Raw genomic sequence first — 18,221 nt, forward strand, 5'->3', positions numbered from 1 at the left:
TAAATCTGTAGGTACAATACTTAAATATCTATCGATTAGTGCTAACATTCTTATTGTATCTAGCTGGATCTGCGTAAATTACGACCTTTATCGATAGTGCCTTTCGCAATTAAAAGCTAAGCACATTGAACTGCCTACATCCGGTAAGAAACTAAAAAGATCAGCTTAACTCAACTTTAATCTATAGTTGCCTTCAAGCAAAGCTGCTAGTGACCACTAAAGAAGCGCATATCGAAGTACCGCCGCGGTAAGCTTCAAATAAATCGTCTCTAAAAGCAGTGATATACAACATAACCTCTAACATTATAGGTCACTACACCTTCGTACATTCCGTACAACTTATTATTACAAGTGCCTTCTAGTTGTGTGACAGTTAAATACTGAACGTAAGCGTAACTAAGTTAATCTTATTACACATATTCTAACGTCACTTTACTTTTAGAAATTTTGTATTCTTCACACCTGGAATAAATTAACAAAATTAAACTGGTTTCACTGTCTCGCAACATCATACAAAATTTGTTCAATGGCGAGCACGACATTGAATAACGAGAAACTAGCGGATCAAGATGCTAACGTACGAAGCGAAAAAGTAAACACGGTAGAACAAGAAATTCCAACGACGGGTAACAACACAATATCCACCATCGTCCCGGAAGAAAACAAGCTCGGCGCTAAACCTAAACAAGTCAAGGCACTTAAGATAGCGACGAAATCTAAAACCAAACGCAATCCACTACGAACGGTAAGGAAACGTAAAGATTTTCACTGTGGCAAATGCGATGAACGGGACACTAGTAGGATGGTGCTTTGTGACCAATGTGAGGTTTGGTACCATTATTCCTGTGTGGAAGTAACACCCAGTGTAGCGGATCAAACAAATTGGAAGTGCCCATTATGTGAGACTATCACAAGTAAAAGTAAGCCAGCGAATAAGGAGAAAACTATAGTAGTTCAGAATCCGGAAACCAAACCCGATGATCATGATGAAGTCAAGTCTATCAGGAGTTCGATTATCTCTAGCAGCAGTACGAGGAGGATCGCTGAACTTCGGTTGAAGAAACTAAAGGCCCTGACGGAACTTAAGCAACACTACGTAGAGCAAAAATTCTTGATCCTAGAAGAGGCCGCCCTGGAAGAAGGCACAGTTGATGACCGCAGCGAAATAGATAAATTATCGGCGATCGAGAGTTGGATCGATAAAACTAACCTGGGTAGGAGTGAATCTGTCTTGATAGCTGGAAGCGACCCGATTGAAGAAATTAACCTGCCTAAAATCAATCAACTGCAGATCAACCCTGCCCCGTCTCGGAACAAGAATGCGTACGTACCACATGAATTCAACCCGGAAAAGCGTTCTACACCGTTAGCTGAAGTCGCAAGGAATCGTGACCGTGACATACAGTTGCGTTCAAAAAAGAATGAAATCGCATGAAGCTGCGCACCCACTTCCAACTTTGACAAGCTGCCATTTCTCTCTCGGTTTATATTTTTTCATGAAAACTTCACACAATCTAGTTCAACTATCCGACTAACACTCCACAAAATTTGAAGTCTTTTCAATAACGGGAAACAAAGATACAGCTTTTCCCGTAAAAAAAGGAAATTTGGAGTTGCTTCACTAAATTTGCTGTATCTTTGACAATTTTCATTGAATAATCTTGAAATTTGGCCCAAAGATGTAAAAATGTTTGATCTAATATCAGGCCAAGTTTCGTCAAAATCGATGAACGTGATCAAAAATGGTGCCGGATTGAAAATGAGGTTCATTTTCGCCCAGCAGACGATTTCATTCTTTTTTGGACGGATGTTTGTATGGAATACATCGTAATCCATGTATTCTTGGTTTTTTCTTACATGAAACCAAAAGTTATCACAAAGAATGTTGTAAATTGCTCACAACTTCATTCATACTTTGTTTCGAAAGAGAAAATGTTTCAACAGGGTTCAAAATAAGAAAAACAGAGTTAAAGAAATGACCTGCTAATTATAGGGGAGAGTGGGGATACTTGATCCCCTTTTCTTATTTTCACCATATCATTTTGGAAAAATTTAGCAACTCGCCGTCTTTGACATTTTCTGACAGCTTGTAACTTCAAGTTTCTATGCTCCAAAAACTAGAACGATACTTGAACCCGTTGATGAACTAGAAGCATTTTCGTGGGAGTAAAAAAATTGCGATTTTTCTGAAGTTAGGGGAGACTTGATCCCCTATTGAAGGAGCCTTGATCTTTTATTCAGGAAGCCCTAATCCTTGTATAAAAATCAAACAAAACCCCAAGATAGAATGTTAATTGACTATTTTGGTCATGTTTGTTCTCATTTCACAATTTGTAGCAGACATAAGAAGAAAATTCTAAACTATGTCTCAACGCTAATAACATTGCATACTTAAAGGCGCTATTTTTTATAATTGAAAGAAAATTAATTATTTTTGCTCTCTTCTTCAGACAATTGTTTGATGAATATTAGTTTTTGAATAAGTATTAGTAATTTCGTAATCAGCAATCATAACGTTCAATTCAGAAGAAGAATATGCCGTTTGGAAGGGGGATCAATTGTACCCAACTCTAGGGGATCAATTATACCCATAATCAACATTTTAGAAAACTTTTTCTGAAAAAAGTTGAGAGTTTTCCATTACTTTGAAAATATGGCATTATGAAGTTCATTTTACGCTCGAACGATTGATACATTGGAACAAATATTTTTTTCATAATTTTCCCATGTAAGGAACATTTAAAAGTGATGAAAAAAGATCTTCCAGATACATTTTGTGAAATTTTTTAAACAAAGTTCAATTACTCAAACAATTATTTTGTTAAGATTTTTTAAACTACAAACATTGTTATTTTGCTCATTTTGGCACATTTTTCTAGAACATTTGATCTTTGTAAGACATTCCAGTTTCGAGATATAGCTAAGGAATCAAGTATCCCCAGGGATCAAGTATCCTCATTCTCCCCTACCGATAAACAAATTTGATCCACAACTAAAGCGAGTATTCTATTCGCTCTTTTGATTCAATACCAGCTCTGTTGGAACAATTTCTATATCTAAACAAAGCAAGGATGAAGTTCCTACCAATTTACAACATTCTTTGTAATAAATGTTGGTTTTGTGGAAGAAAAAACCAAGAATACATGGATTACGATGTATTCCATACAAACATCCGTCCAGAAAAGAATGAAATCGTCTGCTAGGCGATAATGAACCTTATCTTCAACCCGGCACCATTTTTGATCACGTTCATCGATTTTGACGAAACTTGGCTTGATATTAGATCAAATATTTTTACATCTTTGGGCCAAATTTCAAGATTATTCGATGAAATTTGTCAAAGATACAGCAAATTTAGTGAAGCAACTCCAAATTTCCCTTTTTTACGGGAAAAGCTGTATCTTTGTTTCCCGTCATTGAAAAGACTTCAAATTTTGTGGAGTATTAGTTGGATAGTTGAACTAGATTGTGTGAAGTTTTCATGAAAAAATATAAACCGAGAGAGAAATGGCAGCTTGTCAAAGTTGGAAGTGGGTGCGCAGCTTTATGCGATTTCATTCTTTTTTGAACGCAACTGTACATCATCCACCAGCTTTATCGCACCCATCAGCGATACCGCGTCCAACAACATTGCAACATGCTTTATCGCAGCCCACTTACGGTGATAATGATATCGGTACTATCAATAGAAGCCAATTAGCTGCTCGCCAAGCTGTCTCCAGGGAACTACCCGAATTTGACGGAAACTCCGAAGATTGGCCTCTTTTTATTACGACATTCAACTCATCGACCCACATGTGCGGATTCTCAAATGAAGAGAATATGTTGAGACTTCGGAAATGCCTAAAGGGAAAGGCATTAGAAGCTGTCAGATCTCGTCTCCTCCATCCAAGCAACATTTCAGGCGTAATGTCGATACTGAAGATGCTTTTCGGTCGACCCGAATCCATTGTCCATGCTGTCGTGACGAAAATAAGGAAAATTGCCCCTCCAAGTATGGAAAGACTTGAGACGATCGTTAATTTTGCACTGACAGTTGGAAACTTGTGTGCCAATATAGAGGCTTGCGGTGTACCGGACTTTGCGTACAATGCTTCATTGCGATTCGAATTGGTTCAAAAGCTGCCCACAAATCTGCAGATGCAGTGGGCTGAACATTCGAGAAATGTCGCCAGCCCAACATTGTTACAATTTAACAGCTGGTTGTACACCATAGCGGAAGACGCAAGCTCGGTAATCAACTCAAACTCCTCTTCAAAAAATCGGCGAGACAAGGAGGGTTACTTGTACCATCATGAGGAACCCAGCGATAACGAGGACACCTTAGATCAAAACTCTCAGAGTACTAATATGACCCATCAAGAAATTAAGAATGTTCGAAAGGAGCACTGTTTTACTTGTTCCGGCCACTGCGGCGCAGCTGACAAGTGCTCATTATTTTTGGAACTGGACTATAACTCCAGATGGAAAATAGTCAACGAAAATGGATTATGTCGCAAATGCATCAAGAGACATAGTGGACCCTGCAGACGGCGCAAGGAATGCGGCCAGAATGGATGTACTTTCCTACATCACCCGCTACTTCATAATCCTGCAAAATCGAAGCCACGTCCCCAACCAACGACAACGGTTGTGGGAAGCTGCAATGTCAATCAAGGAACTGCTAGTGGAGTCTTGTTTCAAATAGTTCCAGTAATTCTTCACAGCGCTACTAAAAAGCTTCATACTTACGCTTTCATCGACGACGGCTCCGAGCTAACCCTGATGGAAGATCAAGTTGCCAAAGAACTTCAACTGGATGGTCCTAACCAAAGCCTTTGTCTTCGATGGACAAGCGGGACTCAACGCAGGGAAGACGAATCGCGAAAATTAAATTTGGAAATATCAGGAACCGGCGAAAACATGAAAAAATATCCTATCAAAAACGTGAGAACCGTGAAGTCCTTGAACATTAGACCTCAAACGTTGAATATGGTGGATATGAGGAAACATTTCAAACATTTGCACAACGTTCCGATTCAATCCTATGAAGCTGCTTGTCCCAAGATTATAATAGGTGTAGATCACGCCAATCTGGGGCATCCTGTGAAGAGTCTGGAAGGAAAATCCGGAGAACCGATAGCGGTCAAATCACGTCTTGGATGGACGGTCTACGGACGTCATGGTTCGGCTGGTTCGAACTCGACTCGGTACCAACATATAATCAACTACCATTCAGTGCTACAGTGTTCATGCGAAAAATCCAGTGACGAGGACCTCCACACAGCCATGAAGAATTTCTTTGCCATAGAAAACCTCGGATTGACGAAGGGATACGTTGCACTCAATTCGAAAGATGATCAAAGAGCGATCTCGCTACTCGAATCATCCACGCATCTTAAAGAAGGTCATTACGAAACCACTCTCCTATGGAAGTACGATCATGTCCGCCTACCCGACAGTAAAAGTATGGCACTTAGCCGTTGGCAGTGTTTAGAAAGGCGACTGCAAAAGGACCCAGAGCTGACTAAGATACTTGACAATAAAATTAATGATTACGTCAATAAGGGTTATGCTCGAAAACTTACGGCCGACGAGTTAGGTGAAAAACATCCGAGGGTATGGTATCTTCCTGTATTTCCTATTACCAACCCCAACAAGCCTGGCAAAACAAGATTGGTCTGGGACGCTGCTGCAAAAGCACATGGCATTTCACTGAACTCGGTGCTACTGAAGGGCCCTGACCAATTAACTTCGCTTTTCTCAGTCCTGCTAAAATTTCGCGAGTTCAAATTCGCTGTTTGCGGTGATATACGCGAAATGTACCACCAGGTACTAATACGTAGAGAAGACCAGCACTGCCAGCGTTTCTTTTGGGGCAGAGATCCAGGAACAAAAATGCCTTCGACTTACATAATGCAAGTGATGACGTTTGGCGCATGTTCATCACCATGTACAGCTCAGTTTATCAAAAATCGAAACGCTGAGCTATACAAACATCAGTATCCAGCTGCAGCTAAAGCCATAGTCGAAAATCATTATGTTGATGACATGTTGCTTAGCGTTGAAACTGAAAAAGAAGCGATAACGTTAGCTAGCGAGGTAAAAACGATTCACAGCCACGCTGGTTTCGAAATAAGAAATTTTCATTCCAACTCCTCCATAGTATCAGATACCTTAGAAGGTCGGTTAAAGTCAGATGTACCAAGCGATATTGACATGAACATCGGTAAAGAAGAAACTACAGAAAAAGTTCTTGGAATGTGGTGGGATACGTCGAAGGATTGTTTCGTATTCAAAGTATCTCCAAGAATTGATCCGGCTCTTATTTCTGGCAATAAAATACCCACAAAACGCGAGGTTCTACGCACGCTGATGCAGATATTCGACCCATTGGGGTTAGTTGGTCATTTCTTAATGTTTCTAAAATGCCTGCTTCAGGAAATATGGAGAACGTCAGTAGGATGGGACGACCCTATAGAACACAAAGAGTTCCAGAAATGGAAACGCTGGCTCGAAGTGCTTCCGACAATGACTCAAGTCGAAATCCCTCGCTGCTATCGCTCCTTGGTACCAATAAATCTCAGCACCGACGTTCAATTACATACCTTCGTTGATGCCAGCGAGAACGGTATGGCAGCTGTAACATACCTACGATTCGAGAATAACGGAATAGTGGAATGTGGTTTGGTTAGCTCGAAAACGAGAGTGTCTCCGCTTAAATTTTTATCAATACCACGATCCGAACTTCAAGCTAGTATTATAGGAGCCAGACTCTCAAAATCAATAATGGAATCAACCACAGTCACGATAAACAAACGGTACTTTTGGACGGACTCCAAAACGGTGCTATGTTGGCTATCATCCGATCACCGAAAGTACAGCCAGTTCGTGTCTCATCGAGTCAGTGACATCCTAGAATCAACTGACTTATCGGAATGGCATTGGATCCCATCTAAGCTAAACGTAGCGGATGACGGGACGAAATGGAAAAATTTTCCCGACTTCAACAGCACTAGTAGGTGGATTCAGGGACCCAATATGTTATCTCTGCCAATGTCCTATTGGCCTCGATCAGAAGAATCCTTAGGCACGACAGATGTTGAGCTACGGCATCAAGTTCTCTCTCACCAAGAATATCCGTCGAACTTAATTAATGTGGAGGACTTTTCTGTATGGACAGTTCTTCTTCGTAAAACAGCCTTCGCTCTACGATATCTATACAACCTGCAACGCACTGCTCGAAAACAACCTATCTTAACAGGCCCGCTTGCATGTGAGGACTTGCAAAAGGGAGAACAATTTTTATTTCGCATCGCTCAGAAAACCGATTACGCTCACGAAATCGAATTACTCGGCTCTCAGACTTCCCACGAATGGAAAACTTGCATTCCACGAAAAAGTCCCTTGTTCAAATTATGTGCCTTTCTCGACAGCAACCAAGTTTTGAGAATGCAAGGTCGTATATCATCGTGCGAATTCGCCTTGCCGGACACGAGAAATCCCATTATACTCCCCCGCAATCATCACGTAACTAGACTAATTGTTTCAAGTATTCACTCTCGGTATCATCACCAGAATCATGAAACAGTTATCAACGAGATTCGTCAGCGCTATCACATCCCGAGTATACGATCATTGTACAAACAAGTTCGTAAAAGCTGTCAGGTATGTAAAAACCAAAATGCAAAACCTCTGCCTCCTATAATGAGCGAGCTCCCAGTCGGACGAATGTCTGCCTTCGCGCGCCCATTTTCTCATATGGGTATTGACTACTTCGGGCCTATGTTGGTCGTTAACGGCCGTAAACAGGAGAAAAGATGGGGGGTATTAGCGACCTGTCTAACTACTAGAGCGATACATTTACAGATAGCGCACTCCTTAACAACCAACTCGTGTATGATGGCTATACGCAACATAATGTCTAGAAGAGGAGTTCCTATCTGCATATATAGCGACAGAGGCACTAATTTTATTGGAGCCGATAAGGAGCTCAAATCAGCACTCAAAGATATCAACCAGGACAAACTCATTGCTGAGTTTACCTCTCCTAACACCAAATGGAGCTTTAACCCCCCAGCTTCCCCTCATATGGGAGGGGCTTGGGAGAGACTTATTCGTTCTGTTAAACAGAATTTGGCCAAACTAAATCCAAATCATCGTCCAAATGACGAAACGCTCGAGAATATGTTAATCGAAATTGAAAACATTGTGAACTCGAGGCCCTTAACACATGTTCCCATTGACGACGATAGCTCTGAAGTATTAACGCCAAATCATTTTTTGGTGGGTTCCTCGAATGGGTTAAAACCTTGGGTACCCTTTGACGACAGCGCAATAGCAGTTCGGAAATCATGGCAACTATCACGGACAATGGCTAATGTTTTCTGGAGACGGTGGGTCCACGATTATCTTCCAACTTTAACGCGAAGACATAAATGGTTTGAAAATACCAAACCTATCGAAGTAGGGGACATTGCAGTCATCGTTGACCCGAATCTACCCCGAAATTGTTGGCCAAAGGGACGTATCATCGCTACAAACATCTCTCCGGACGGATGCCGCCGATGGGCGAGCATACAAACAGCAACTGGAATATATGATAGGCCTGTAGCGAAACTTGCGATCTTGGACATCGGCGTTATAGGTGACGGTACACGAGTGTACACTCCGGGGGGGACTGTTGCGACCGCCGATCCAAACATCGAACCCATCGCTCCCCTATCATCGAACCATCATCGACCAAAAACGTCAAACATGCTTTCACAGCAGGAACACTAACAACATGTCAAAAGATTAGGAAAAGAGAATAGGTGAAAATTTGATTTGTCATTCAAGCTACGGTTAAAACGATTCCACGTTTAGTTTCGAAACTAGATCACGTTAAAATTCAGAGATTTGGCGATTATAAAGTTTAATCTAGTAAATCTGTAGGTACAATACTTAAATATCTATCGATTAGTGCTAACGTTCTTATTGTATCTAGCTGGATCTGCGTAAATTACGACCTTTATCGATAGTGCCTTTCGCAATTAAAAGCTAAGCACATTGAACTGCCTACATCCGGTAAGAAACTAAAAAGATCAGCTTAACTCAACTTTAATCTATAGTTGCCTTCAAGCAAAGCTGCTAGTGACCACTAAAGAAGCGCATATCGAAGTACCGCCGCGGTAAGCTTCAAATAAATCGTCTCTAAAAGCAGTGATATACAACATAACCTCTAACATTATAGGTCACTACACCTTCGTACATTCCGTACAACTTATTATTACAAGTGCCTTCTAGTTGTGTGACAGTTAAATACTGAACGTAAGCGTAACTAAGTTAATCTTATTACACATATTCTAACGTCACTTTACTTTTAGAAATTTTGTATTCTTCACACCTGGAATAAATTAACAAAATTAAACTGGTTTCACTGTCTCGCAACAAGGATAATGGCGAACAACTCGGGGATCCGAAAGAGTCAGCGAAGGATAATTTCGAGTGTAGTTTCGTCAATCCTTCGATATGGAGGGGCGGCCTGGAAATCTGGTCTTAACATCCAGTGTAACCAGCAGAAGCTGAACAGTGTACAGAGGCGAATGAATTTGCGGGTCATCAGTGCATACCGCACCGTTTCGTCGGAGGCTGCATGCGTTGTAGCGGGAGTCATGCCCATCTCGGTTTTGTTGGTGGAGGACTCATATTGCTACGAAAATAGAGACACGCAAAACGTGAGAACACGAGCCAGAGATAGCTCCATGGCCAACTGGCAGCAGCTGTGGGACAGCTCAGAAAGAGGAAGGTGGACCCATCGTTTGATCCCAAACATCAAAGAGTGGATGGAGAGAAAGCATGGCGAAGTGGATTTCTACATGACGCAATTTCTGACTGGTCATGGATGCTTCATGAAAGTATCACCACAGGTTCGGACATGCGGCCTCGCCGGTCTGCCTAACATGCGGTGACGTGGACGAGACACCCGAACACGTGGTATTCTATTGTCCAAGATTTGAAGAGGAACGTGCCAACATATTCGCCGCCTGCGGACCAGAAACGACAGCGGACAGCATGTTGCAGAAGATGTGTGATGACATCAACACATGGCAGGCAGTCAGTGATGGGCTCGCCCGGATTATGACTGCTTTGCAAAGGAGTTGGAGACTGACGCAAATTGCGATTGACGTAGGATAACTTAGGTAAACTTTACAAAGCTTAAAGAGTCCGAAGCAATGAAATGAACTACGCGAAACAATCAGCGTAGCCGATGGGACCATAACGTGAAGATGATCTTGGGCGGTCAGGATGATATTTAATTTAAATATCAACTTCTTGGCGAGTGTTGCGAAAGTAGCGCTATGCGTGAATTAGACACCCCCTTACCGAAGTATTGCCTTAGGGCAGGTACCGGCTCTGCGACGTAGTTCCACCTCCCCGTGGTGCAGAGTGGAAACGTGTCTGCAAGTCCGGCGTATTGCAGATGTACGGCCAAGAGAACTACACCAAACCCACTAGAGGCCGTCGACGGGTCCCGCCAAACCCGCGCGGAAGAAGTGGTGCACCCGGGTACTTTGGTACCAGTACTTGGGTGTGAGCGTGATGGTCCAACACGCTTTCGGGGGGTCATGACCCTGATATGCGGATGCGACCGGAGGGAGAGCGATCGCCAACTTGTTTTGCGCTTCGGTGGGTATAGACCCGTCTCGCAAAATGAGTAGATGCGCAAAGTGGTGGCCAATGGTGGGCCGATCACTTAGGGACGTGTTTACACGTCAGTGTCCGAGAGGCACGTTCTGCCGGAGGTGTCAGGGTTCGACACGCGTTTCGGGAAATGTTGCACCCGAACCGCGAGTGTGACCTGATGAGGGCGTTCTATAGCTCGATCTGCGCTTCGGGTGGTCAAGCGCCCGACTTGAAGATCGGGTAGTTGCGCTGAGTGGTGACTTAAGTCAACACTATTTGTGAGTTCGGAGGAGTCTGAGTCCTACACGTGGCCTAGGGGGCTTACCCCCCCTACCCGCGTGTTTGAACAGAGAAAGTGCCGTCGACAACTCGCTTTGTGTTTCTGGATCTTGGACTGGATTCACAAAGTTAGTAGTTGCGCTACGTGGGGACCTCATTCACACGATGAGATGTCGGGTCCTAACTCGTCAGAGGAGGGGTCGCGCATCGAGTTGTGTTAGAATGAGGCTATGCTATCAGAGGGTTCGGAAACGAGTATTGCCTTGGAGCGCACTAGCGCGAAATGACCTCCCACTATTGAAGCAAAGTGTGTCAAACAGTTCGAGGTGGGAACAAAGGTCAGTGGCCCCAGGTGGACTTTATGGCGTAGGGGGTACAGTGTTCCTTAGCATTGTATCATGAGTCGTCCAATTGCACCCATGGACCCAGAGTAGCAAACTGGGGGGACGCGGTGGCTCGCCGTGCCTTGGAATGCAATCCGTAAAATGGATTTACCACCTGGGTTAACAACTAATAAAAAAAAAAAAAAAAAAAAAAAAAGGGCAGGTACCGGTTTGGGAAATAGTCTGACGCCCCAGGTGGAGTTTAGGGCATATGTATATACGGATGAGTATATAACGAGTTGACCCATTGTTTCCATGTAGACACGGCACTCGACGTGCATTGGGACCAATTCGTAAAATTCCTTCTTCGAATTTACCACCTGGGTAACCAAAAAAAAAAAAACACACACACACACACACACACACACACACACACACACACACACACACACACACACACACACACACACACACACACACACACACACACACACACACACACACACGCACCAAAAGTCTATTTCCTGAGATGATTTTTGATTGAGCCCGATCGAGCTAAAATTTTACAAACAAAAACTAAGGATTTTGTGTTGGTACATTTCGTTCCTGAAAATTATCATATTTTTTAGGTAATGTAAAATTTAAAAGAACCATGAGGGTTGAAGAAAAGGAAGAACATAAGCCGTTAATATAATGAATTTCTCGAAGAAGATGCAACGGTTCGCCGATAGGACTTGAACCCGCGGAAGTCCTGTCGGTGAGCCGTTGCATCTCTTTCGAGAAATTCATGATATTTACGGCTTATATTTTTCCTTTTCTTGACCTTTATGATTTTCAAAAAATTTTCATCACCTTGATAATTTTTAATTTCACTTTTAACTGGGAATATTTGTTCACAAAGTATTATCTTGGCTTAGTCTCATTTCAAAACCAATATAAATTTCAGTCTCCCATACCTTTGAAATCACAAAATTTGAACTATCTTCGAAACTGTTTTATATCAATTGTCTAAAATTTTTCAACAAAGTTTTAAGGCTAATATTTTGTCAAATACTGTGAAAAATTTCTGATTTTTGAAAAAAAAATCTTAAAAGTTAAACACATGAAAATGGAATTAAATACTACCATTCTCTTCACATTTTGTTCACATGAGTAAATTGATTATATGTTTACTATATCAGAAAACATATGATTCAACATGTCAAAATATTAATAGTTTATATGTATATTATTCATATTTTTTTAGGAATTTTTAATCACGTTATTTTGTTTAAATGTGCCGAATTTCGGCATCCAAAAGAAGCTCCCAACACATGACGACTATGAAACATGTTTCTATGGGGACTTCTATGGCGAGTCAGGGTGTTGATTTATTGCCGAAAGAATTATAATATAGTCCAGCATCCAAAGCATTGCTCAAATGTGAACGAACCAGAGTTGTTTAGTTTTGATAGTGAAGTGAGCAGGAAGATGGGACAAGAAGGGACAGCTCTCGCCACAGGAAGCACTTTAGGCAATATTAGAAAATGCATTTTAGTGCAACCTGCCTGTCTGAAACGTTTCGGTTCAGGTGTGATTTTCCCAGCTATTTGGAGAAAATGCCCATGGACACATCACCATTTGATCGATTATCAACTGGACCCACCCCCACCTTCTGGTCCGTTTCCATTCCAACCTTATCACAATAGAGAGATAAAAGGCGTACCGAAATTGTTTCATGATTTTTGAGTCTCACACACCCTCTTCGGTGCAGATAATGGAAGAGGGAGGAAATCTACATCCCTTTAGCCGGGATCCAATTATCACAATCCGTTTGATTTCGGGTGATGATAAAATCAATCAACAGGAAATGGTTTACAGCCATTATGGGCGAATGAAGTCCCAGGCTAGAGCAAATGTTGGCAACTACAAAGTTATGGCTGCAACAAGGTTGCTTTCGCAATTCAAAAGTGGCCAAATGCGATTATCCCGACCAGGCCGCCGCCGAAGTGTGATTGCATAAATATTTTCACTTCCCCACATGCGAATGGGCATCGAAAATTGATGATGCGTGGGGGCGCTAAAATGTACGAATGCAGTAAAATGTTATTATGTTTGATGGATTGGGAAAGGGTTGATGAAACTTTGTGACAATTTCGGGCTGCAGTTCTAATTTATGGATAATTTAGTGCAATGACGCGAACTGTGTACAGGCTGCATTTGGATGTTTATTAATTATGAGGTAGAATTTGAAAATCAAATTTGATGAAGTTTCAAACAGAACGAACGATGGTAAAATAATATCCATTCATACGTTCTTTTTCTACTTAAAAACAAAAACACGTCGATCGTTTTATTTCTAATTATTCGTACAAGCTTTGCTCTAAAACTTATATGAAAATTTCGTGAACGAAAATTAAAATCAAGAAATTTTTGGGAGTTTCAAAGTGTTCACAATTATTAATTTATCGTTGATCGTATCCGGAGACGTTAATTTGGAAATTAAACTAGCAGATACCCGAAAAATAGTTCTGAACATTTATTAACATTACTTTAACATGTTTCTGGTTAATCAATCACAGTGGAGTTTAGTGATTTTGGAAATGATTTTGCTACAGAGTGTTTTTTTTACTTAGCGAATAACCAGAATTCGCATTTCACTTGACTCAGACGTCCTGACTCTTATAAAAGTTTTATCTTTTTTCTTGACGCTTGTTTTTAATCTAGACGTAAACAATTTCATATTACACAGATCCATTTTATAAAGCCCAGAAAAAGAAAATTGATACCGTCAAACGGGGCATCATGCAACAGCAGGGCCAGATGCAACATTTGTAAACCAAAACACTTATTGAATTTTTATTCCAATAAAATGTAAAAAAAGTAATTATTCCATGATAACAAAATGATGACGACATAATTTCTTACATCGTCGAATAGATTTTTGAGAGGTTTTGCATCACGCGTTTATTAATTTCAAAATTTCATCTATCCAAACATAAATTTTTATGATTCCAGCTAGTAAAATTTTTGTTATACTTTCGCCCCTAAATGTATGCAGCACTCTGACGCTTTTTGTTCAAAAACATTTTTGACAGGAAAAATGAAAAATTAAATTTAAATAAAACAAAAAAATAGTATAATTGATGCTCTACGCGGTATGCGGACAAATTTATCAAAAAATATGAGTTTTGAAACGTTCTCATTCAATTTTTCATTAAAAACTAAGTTTATTGCAATTTACCCCTTTGGATAGTAGGGTGTAAATCGTATGTTTTGGTGAAATTTATAATTTTTCTGACTGCGTTTCATCAGCCTCTAAACTTTTGATCACAGCAAAAAAAGTGTTGTGATATTACATCGAAATCGTGCACATAACTTGAGTTGCAAAGGCGACCTAATATTACATATTTTTTTTGTACAATCTAGTACGTAAAACGGATGTTAAAAAAGTCAGTAAATGTATGTATCATAGTAAACAACGTCAAACCTTAAGAATGTACAGCCTCTAACATGATAGCACATGGTCAATTGATAGATAATAAAGGTATGAAATATGAATATGGACATGAACAAATTTGTATATCGTATAAGTGGAATAAGCACGTGCAATCGAATCCTGATAGGAAAATATCCTATTAATTGCTCTTTGGCTCCATTTCAAAATACTTCTTTTTAGTTTTGAATCCTGATGCTGAATTTTTGATAAAAATAAAATTGAAAACAACGCTGATTTTTTGAAAAGTATGATTAATCAAGGATTTCACGCTTTTCATTTTTTTTAATTTAATTTTTAAGAGATAATAATATTAATTGAAACGAATCTCCTGGAGCAAAATAAATTTTTGGAGTGTCAAAACATAAACTAGAATAAGAAAATTTAAAAACGAATTTTTTTAAGAACTTGTTGTACACAATGTTGGTTTATTTTTCAACGTTTTGAAAGCAGCTCTATAGAACGTACAGCAGGAGGATCTATTTTTTTTTTTATGTTTTCAAAGGCATGGAATGATATTTTTGGGATACCTGCATTAATTTGATCTGGCTTCAACAGCATATTTCTGGAAATTCTTTTATTTATGTCATTTAAAAACAATTTCATATTATGGTCCACGTTTGTCAAAATGATCATATCTTTTTCTCTCAAATTTGGCAAAAATATGCGAGTTTAAATTTGCAATTGAAATCGATTTTTTTTTACCTTCTGTATAATAACGCTCATGTAGCCAAGTTCAGAAAAATCAGAAATATATCTAGACGCTTTAAAAGAACAGCTCGACTAAAAACCTAGCTTTTTTAATAACAATTTAATTAGAAACGACTAACCTAGCTTGATTTGAAGTAGTTGGTAAAGAGTTCCCAAAAAACCCCTAAAGAGCTTCTCATATCTTTCCCCAAAGAAAGTCGTAACTTATGAAATAAAATGAACGAAACTTCTTATGATTTTTTAAAAATATTTATTACTATTTCCAAATTTAAATCTTAATCTATCAAAAAATAAAAATTGTTAATCAATTTTTACTAATTCTTATAATAATCGTACTAAACTTTGTGCGCTGCCCACAATTCTTGCGTTCGAACGAGTTCCTGTATCGGGTTTGATTTTCAATATGAATTTTTGAAGAAATTCCAAAGTTGTGGATGCGTACAACGGATATTTGAAATGGTAGAAGAGAAAAAAATTAAAAATAATTCTCAAACGCCACGGAAATAGTATTACAACCTTCGGTTAAAAAAGAGTCCTCAGCAAAAACGTAGTATTTTTGTTGAAAACCGCGATCTAAAAAAGAGAAAAAATAATAGTAATTTTGAAACACAAAAAAAAAATGATTCAATACCTATACTCACAATCACTGGATATTGAGTATTAATCACAATACTGTCAAGTGTGGTACCTTCCTGCAAATATATGAATAAAAAATATTTAAGCATGGCGCATAGAAACATTTATTTTTATTTGAGATTTCATTATTCAATTCATTTGGATATAATTTTTTTTTAATGATTTAAACTCGATGAGAATTAAAAACTGAGAACAATGAATGTATGAAAAAAATAGTTCACCTGGAAGTCAAATAAAATGTCTTCGATGTCTTCCTTCAAAAGTTTGGCTAACCCACCGAATATTGCTCTGTCATGTGCAGTAATCTTGATTCGTTTGACAACCGGAGAGTTTTGTCAAAAAAAACGTTATGTTAAACTAAATTTTAAAACCAGTTTTTTTTTATTTTGTAAAAGAAATACATACAAAAAATAACTTACCTTTAGCTCCGGACGAATCTCATTCTGAAGGAAATCAAGGATTCTCAGTTAATTCCCTAAAAATAAAAAAAAATCCAAATAAACCTTCCAGTTGAAGATTTGCTCAGGGATTCTGATAGTTTTCATGCAACTTACCCGCCAAACAGATGCTTCTGGGCCGCAAAATCCTTCCTTCTTGTTTTGAAGCGCGGAGGAAAACAAATTAAATTTTCGACAACCGCGGACTGCTGTGTTTTAATATTACAACGGATGATATTATATTACACAGGACGGCGTGTTCAGATTCTTTACATCGTTTGAATGTAATGAAATTCATCCAACATATGTAATAGTTTTTTATTTTTTATGTAAATGCATTAAAGCTGAAATATGTGTATTATTACATTATAAAACATGAATAATGCGTTGTTTGGCTCGCATCAACTGAAATTACATCGGTCCACGTTACATTTTTTTTGCTGTATACAAGCGATATGAAGATTAGGGGTCCGAATGATTTTTTTTTCGGAAGTTAGGATTTACAAGCAAGTGAGTACAGTTTTGGCAGTACTCCTGTACTTCGTTCAGGAAACTACAGAGCGGCACCGTATAAAGTTTTTACCAAATCTATTTTAATTTTTTTTAAATTGATAAAATTTTCATAAGAAAATTATTTTTACAGCATACAAGACGTAAAAAAAAATGTGATAGTGATTTTAGCAAACTTCGACAAACACAATACGCAAAAAAAATTCTCTGCACCTAGATTCGCGTTTTTGTGTTCGTTGAAAGTCCAAAATAAGCTGTTAGCTGAACTTCTGCTTCATTTCGACTTATTTTCATTCGTTCCACTATTCCAATGATGCCCTGAAGTGATATGAAGTCAAAAAAGTCACTTTTTAATCAAAACATAAATTCTCCCTACCGAATCAAAGGCCCATTGAAAAATACTGAGCTATTTTGAAACAGGCGTTCAGTGAAAATCCCAAAGAGGTAAATTTTGAAAAAAAAAAATAAAATGATTAAAAAGCTGGTTTTTGTAGAGAAAAGGCTACTTTCAGATGCTGCAGAAATTTTTTAGGTGGAGCTGGGCCTTATGTACGATTGTATGAACATGGTATTGAATGAGAATGAAGAAAATATAGTAAAAGATCACAAGTGGACAAATGTTTATTTTCTGAAAGTTTGAAAAGAAGCGGTTAACTAGGTGATTTTTTACAGCGTTTTTACTGTAATGCAATTTAATGTGGAGAACGCTTTATATGAGCATTCTCTAATGTCAAAATGTCCCTGAATTGTTCAGGTTTTACAGGAAACAACTTTAAAGTATCTTAAATCGTCATTCGGATTTTTAACACGCTTGGATAATTCGAAGTATATCTACGTTACACATGGTGAGTTTGGTTAGCAGCTCTTAAATTGCAAATCTGTAGAATGATTTGTATTGGAATCATATAAAGATGTACGTACATAGATTAAAGTTCACCCTTAGAAGTGGTTTAAAAATCCAATGCCTATTTTGCAAACATCTTTGTCGAAAATGCGCTGACAGTGTACTGTGTCAAAGATGATATGATTGGAAAAGCATCACTGGCATTAAAACTGGCACTCAAGAAAAATGATGCATGGCCACTACACTTGAGCAAAACAAGAAAAAACATGTTATGAGATTTTCATCCCATTGGATAATATATAAACTGATAAACTGTTAATAAAATCAAAGGTGTAAATATTTATATTTATAAATTTGAATTC

At 38.9% G+C, this 18,221-nt stretch overlaps 2 protein-coding genes across 2 annotated transcripts; both read left to right on the forward strand.

The window, feature by feature from the left end:
- Positions 1-200: 200 nt before the first annotated feature.
- Positions 201-3,106, forward strand: LOC129759849 (uncharacterized). Its single transcript, XM_055757391.1, has 3 exons — positions 201-386; positions 443-1,404; positions 3,034-3,106. The coding sequence occupies exons 2-3, from the start codon at positions 527-529 to the stop codon at positions 3,104-3,106; spliced, it is 951 nt and encodes a 316-aa protein (XP_055613366.1). The 5' UTR covers positions 201-386; positions 443-526.
- Positions 3,107-3,584: 478 nt separating this feature from the next.
- Positions 3,585-9,035, forward strand: LOC129739695 (uncharacterized). The gene is made up of 2 exons (XM_055731193.1): positions 3,585-8,909; positions 8,966-9,035. Exon 1 carries the CDS (start codon positions 3,796-3,798, stop codon positions 8,758-8,760), a length of 4,965 nt encoding a protein of 1,654 aa, XP_055587168.1. The 5' UTR covers positions 3,585-3,795; the 3' UTR covers positions 8,761-8,909; positions 8,966-9,035.
- Positions 9,036-18,221: the final 9,186 nt, after the last annotated feature.

This window comes from Uranotaenia lowii, chromosome 1 (genome assembly GCF_029784155.1).
Source record: "Uranotaenia lowii strain MFRU-FL chromosome 1, ASM2978415v1, whole genome shotgun sequence".
NCBI lineage: Eukaryota > Metazoa > Arthropoda > Insecta > Diptera > Culicidae > Uranotaenia > Uranotaenia lowii.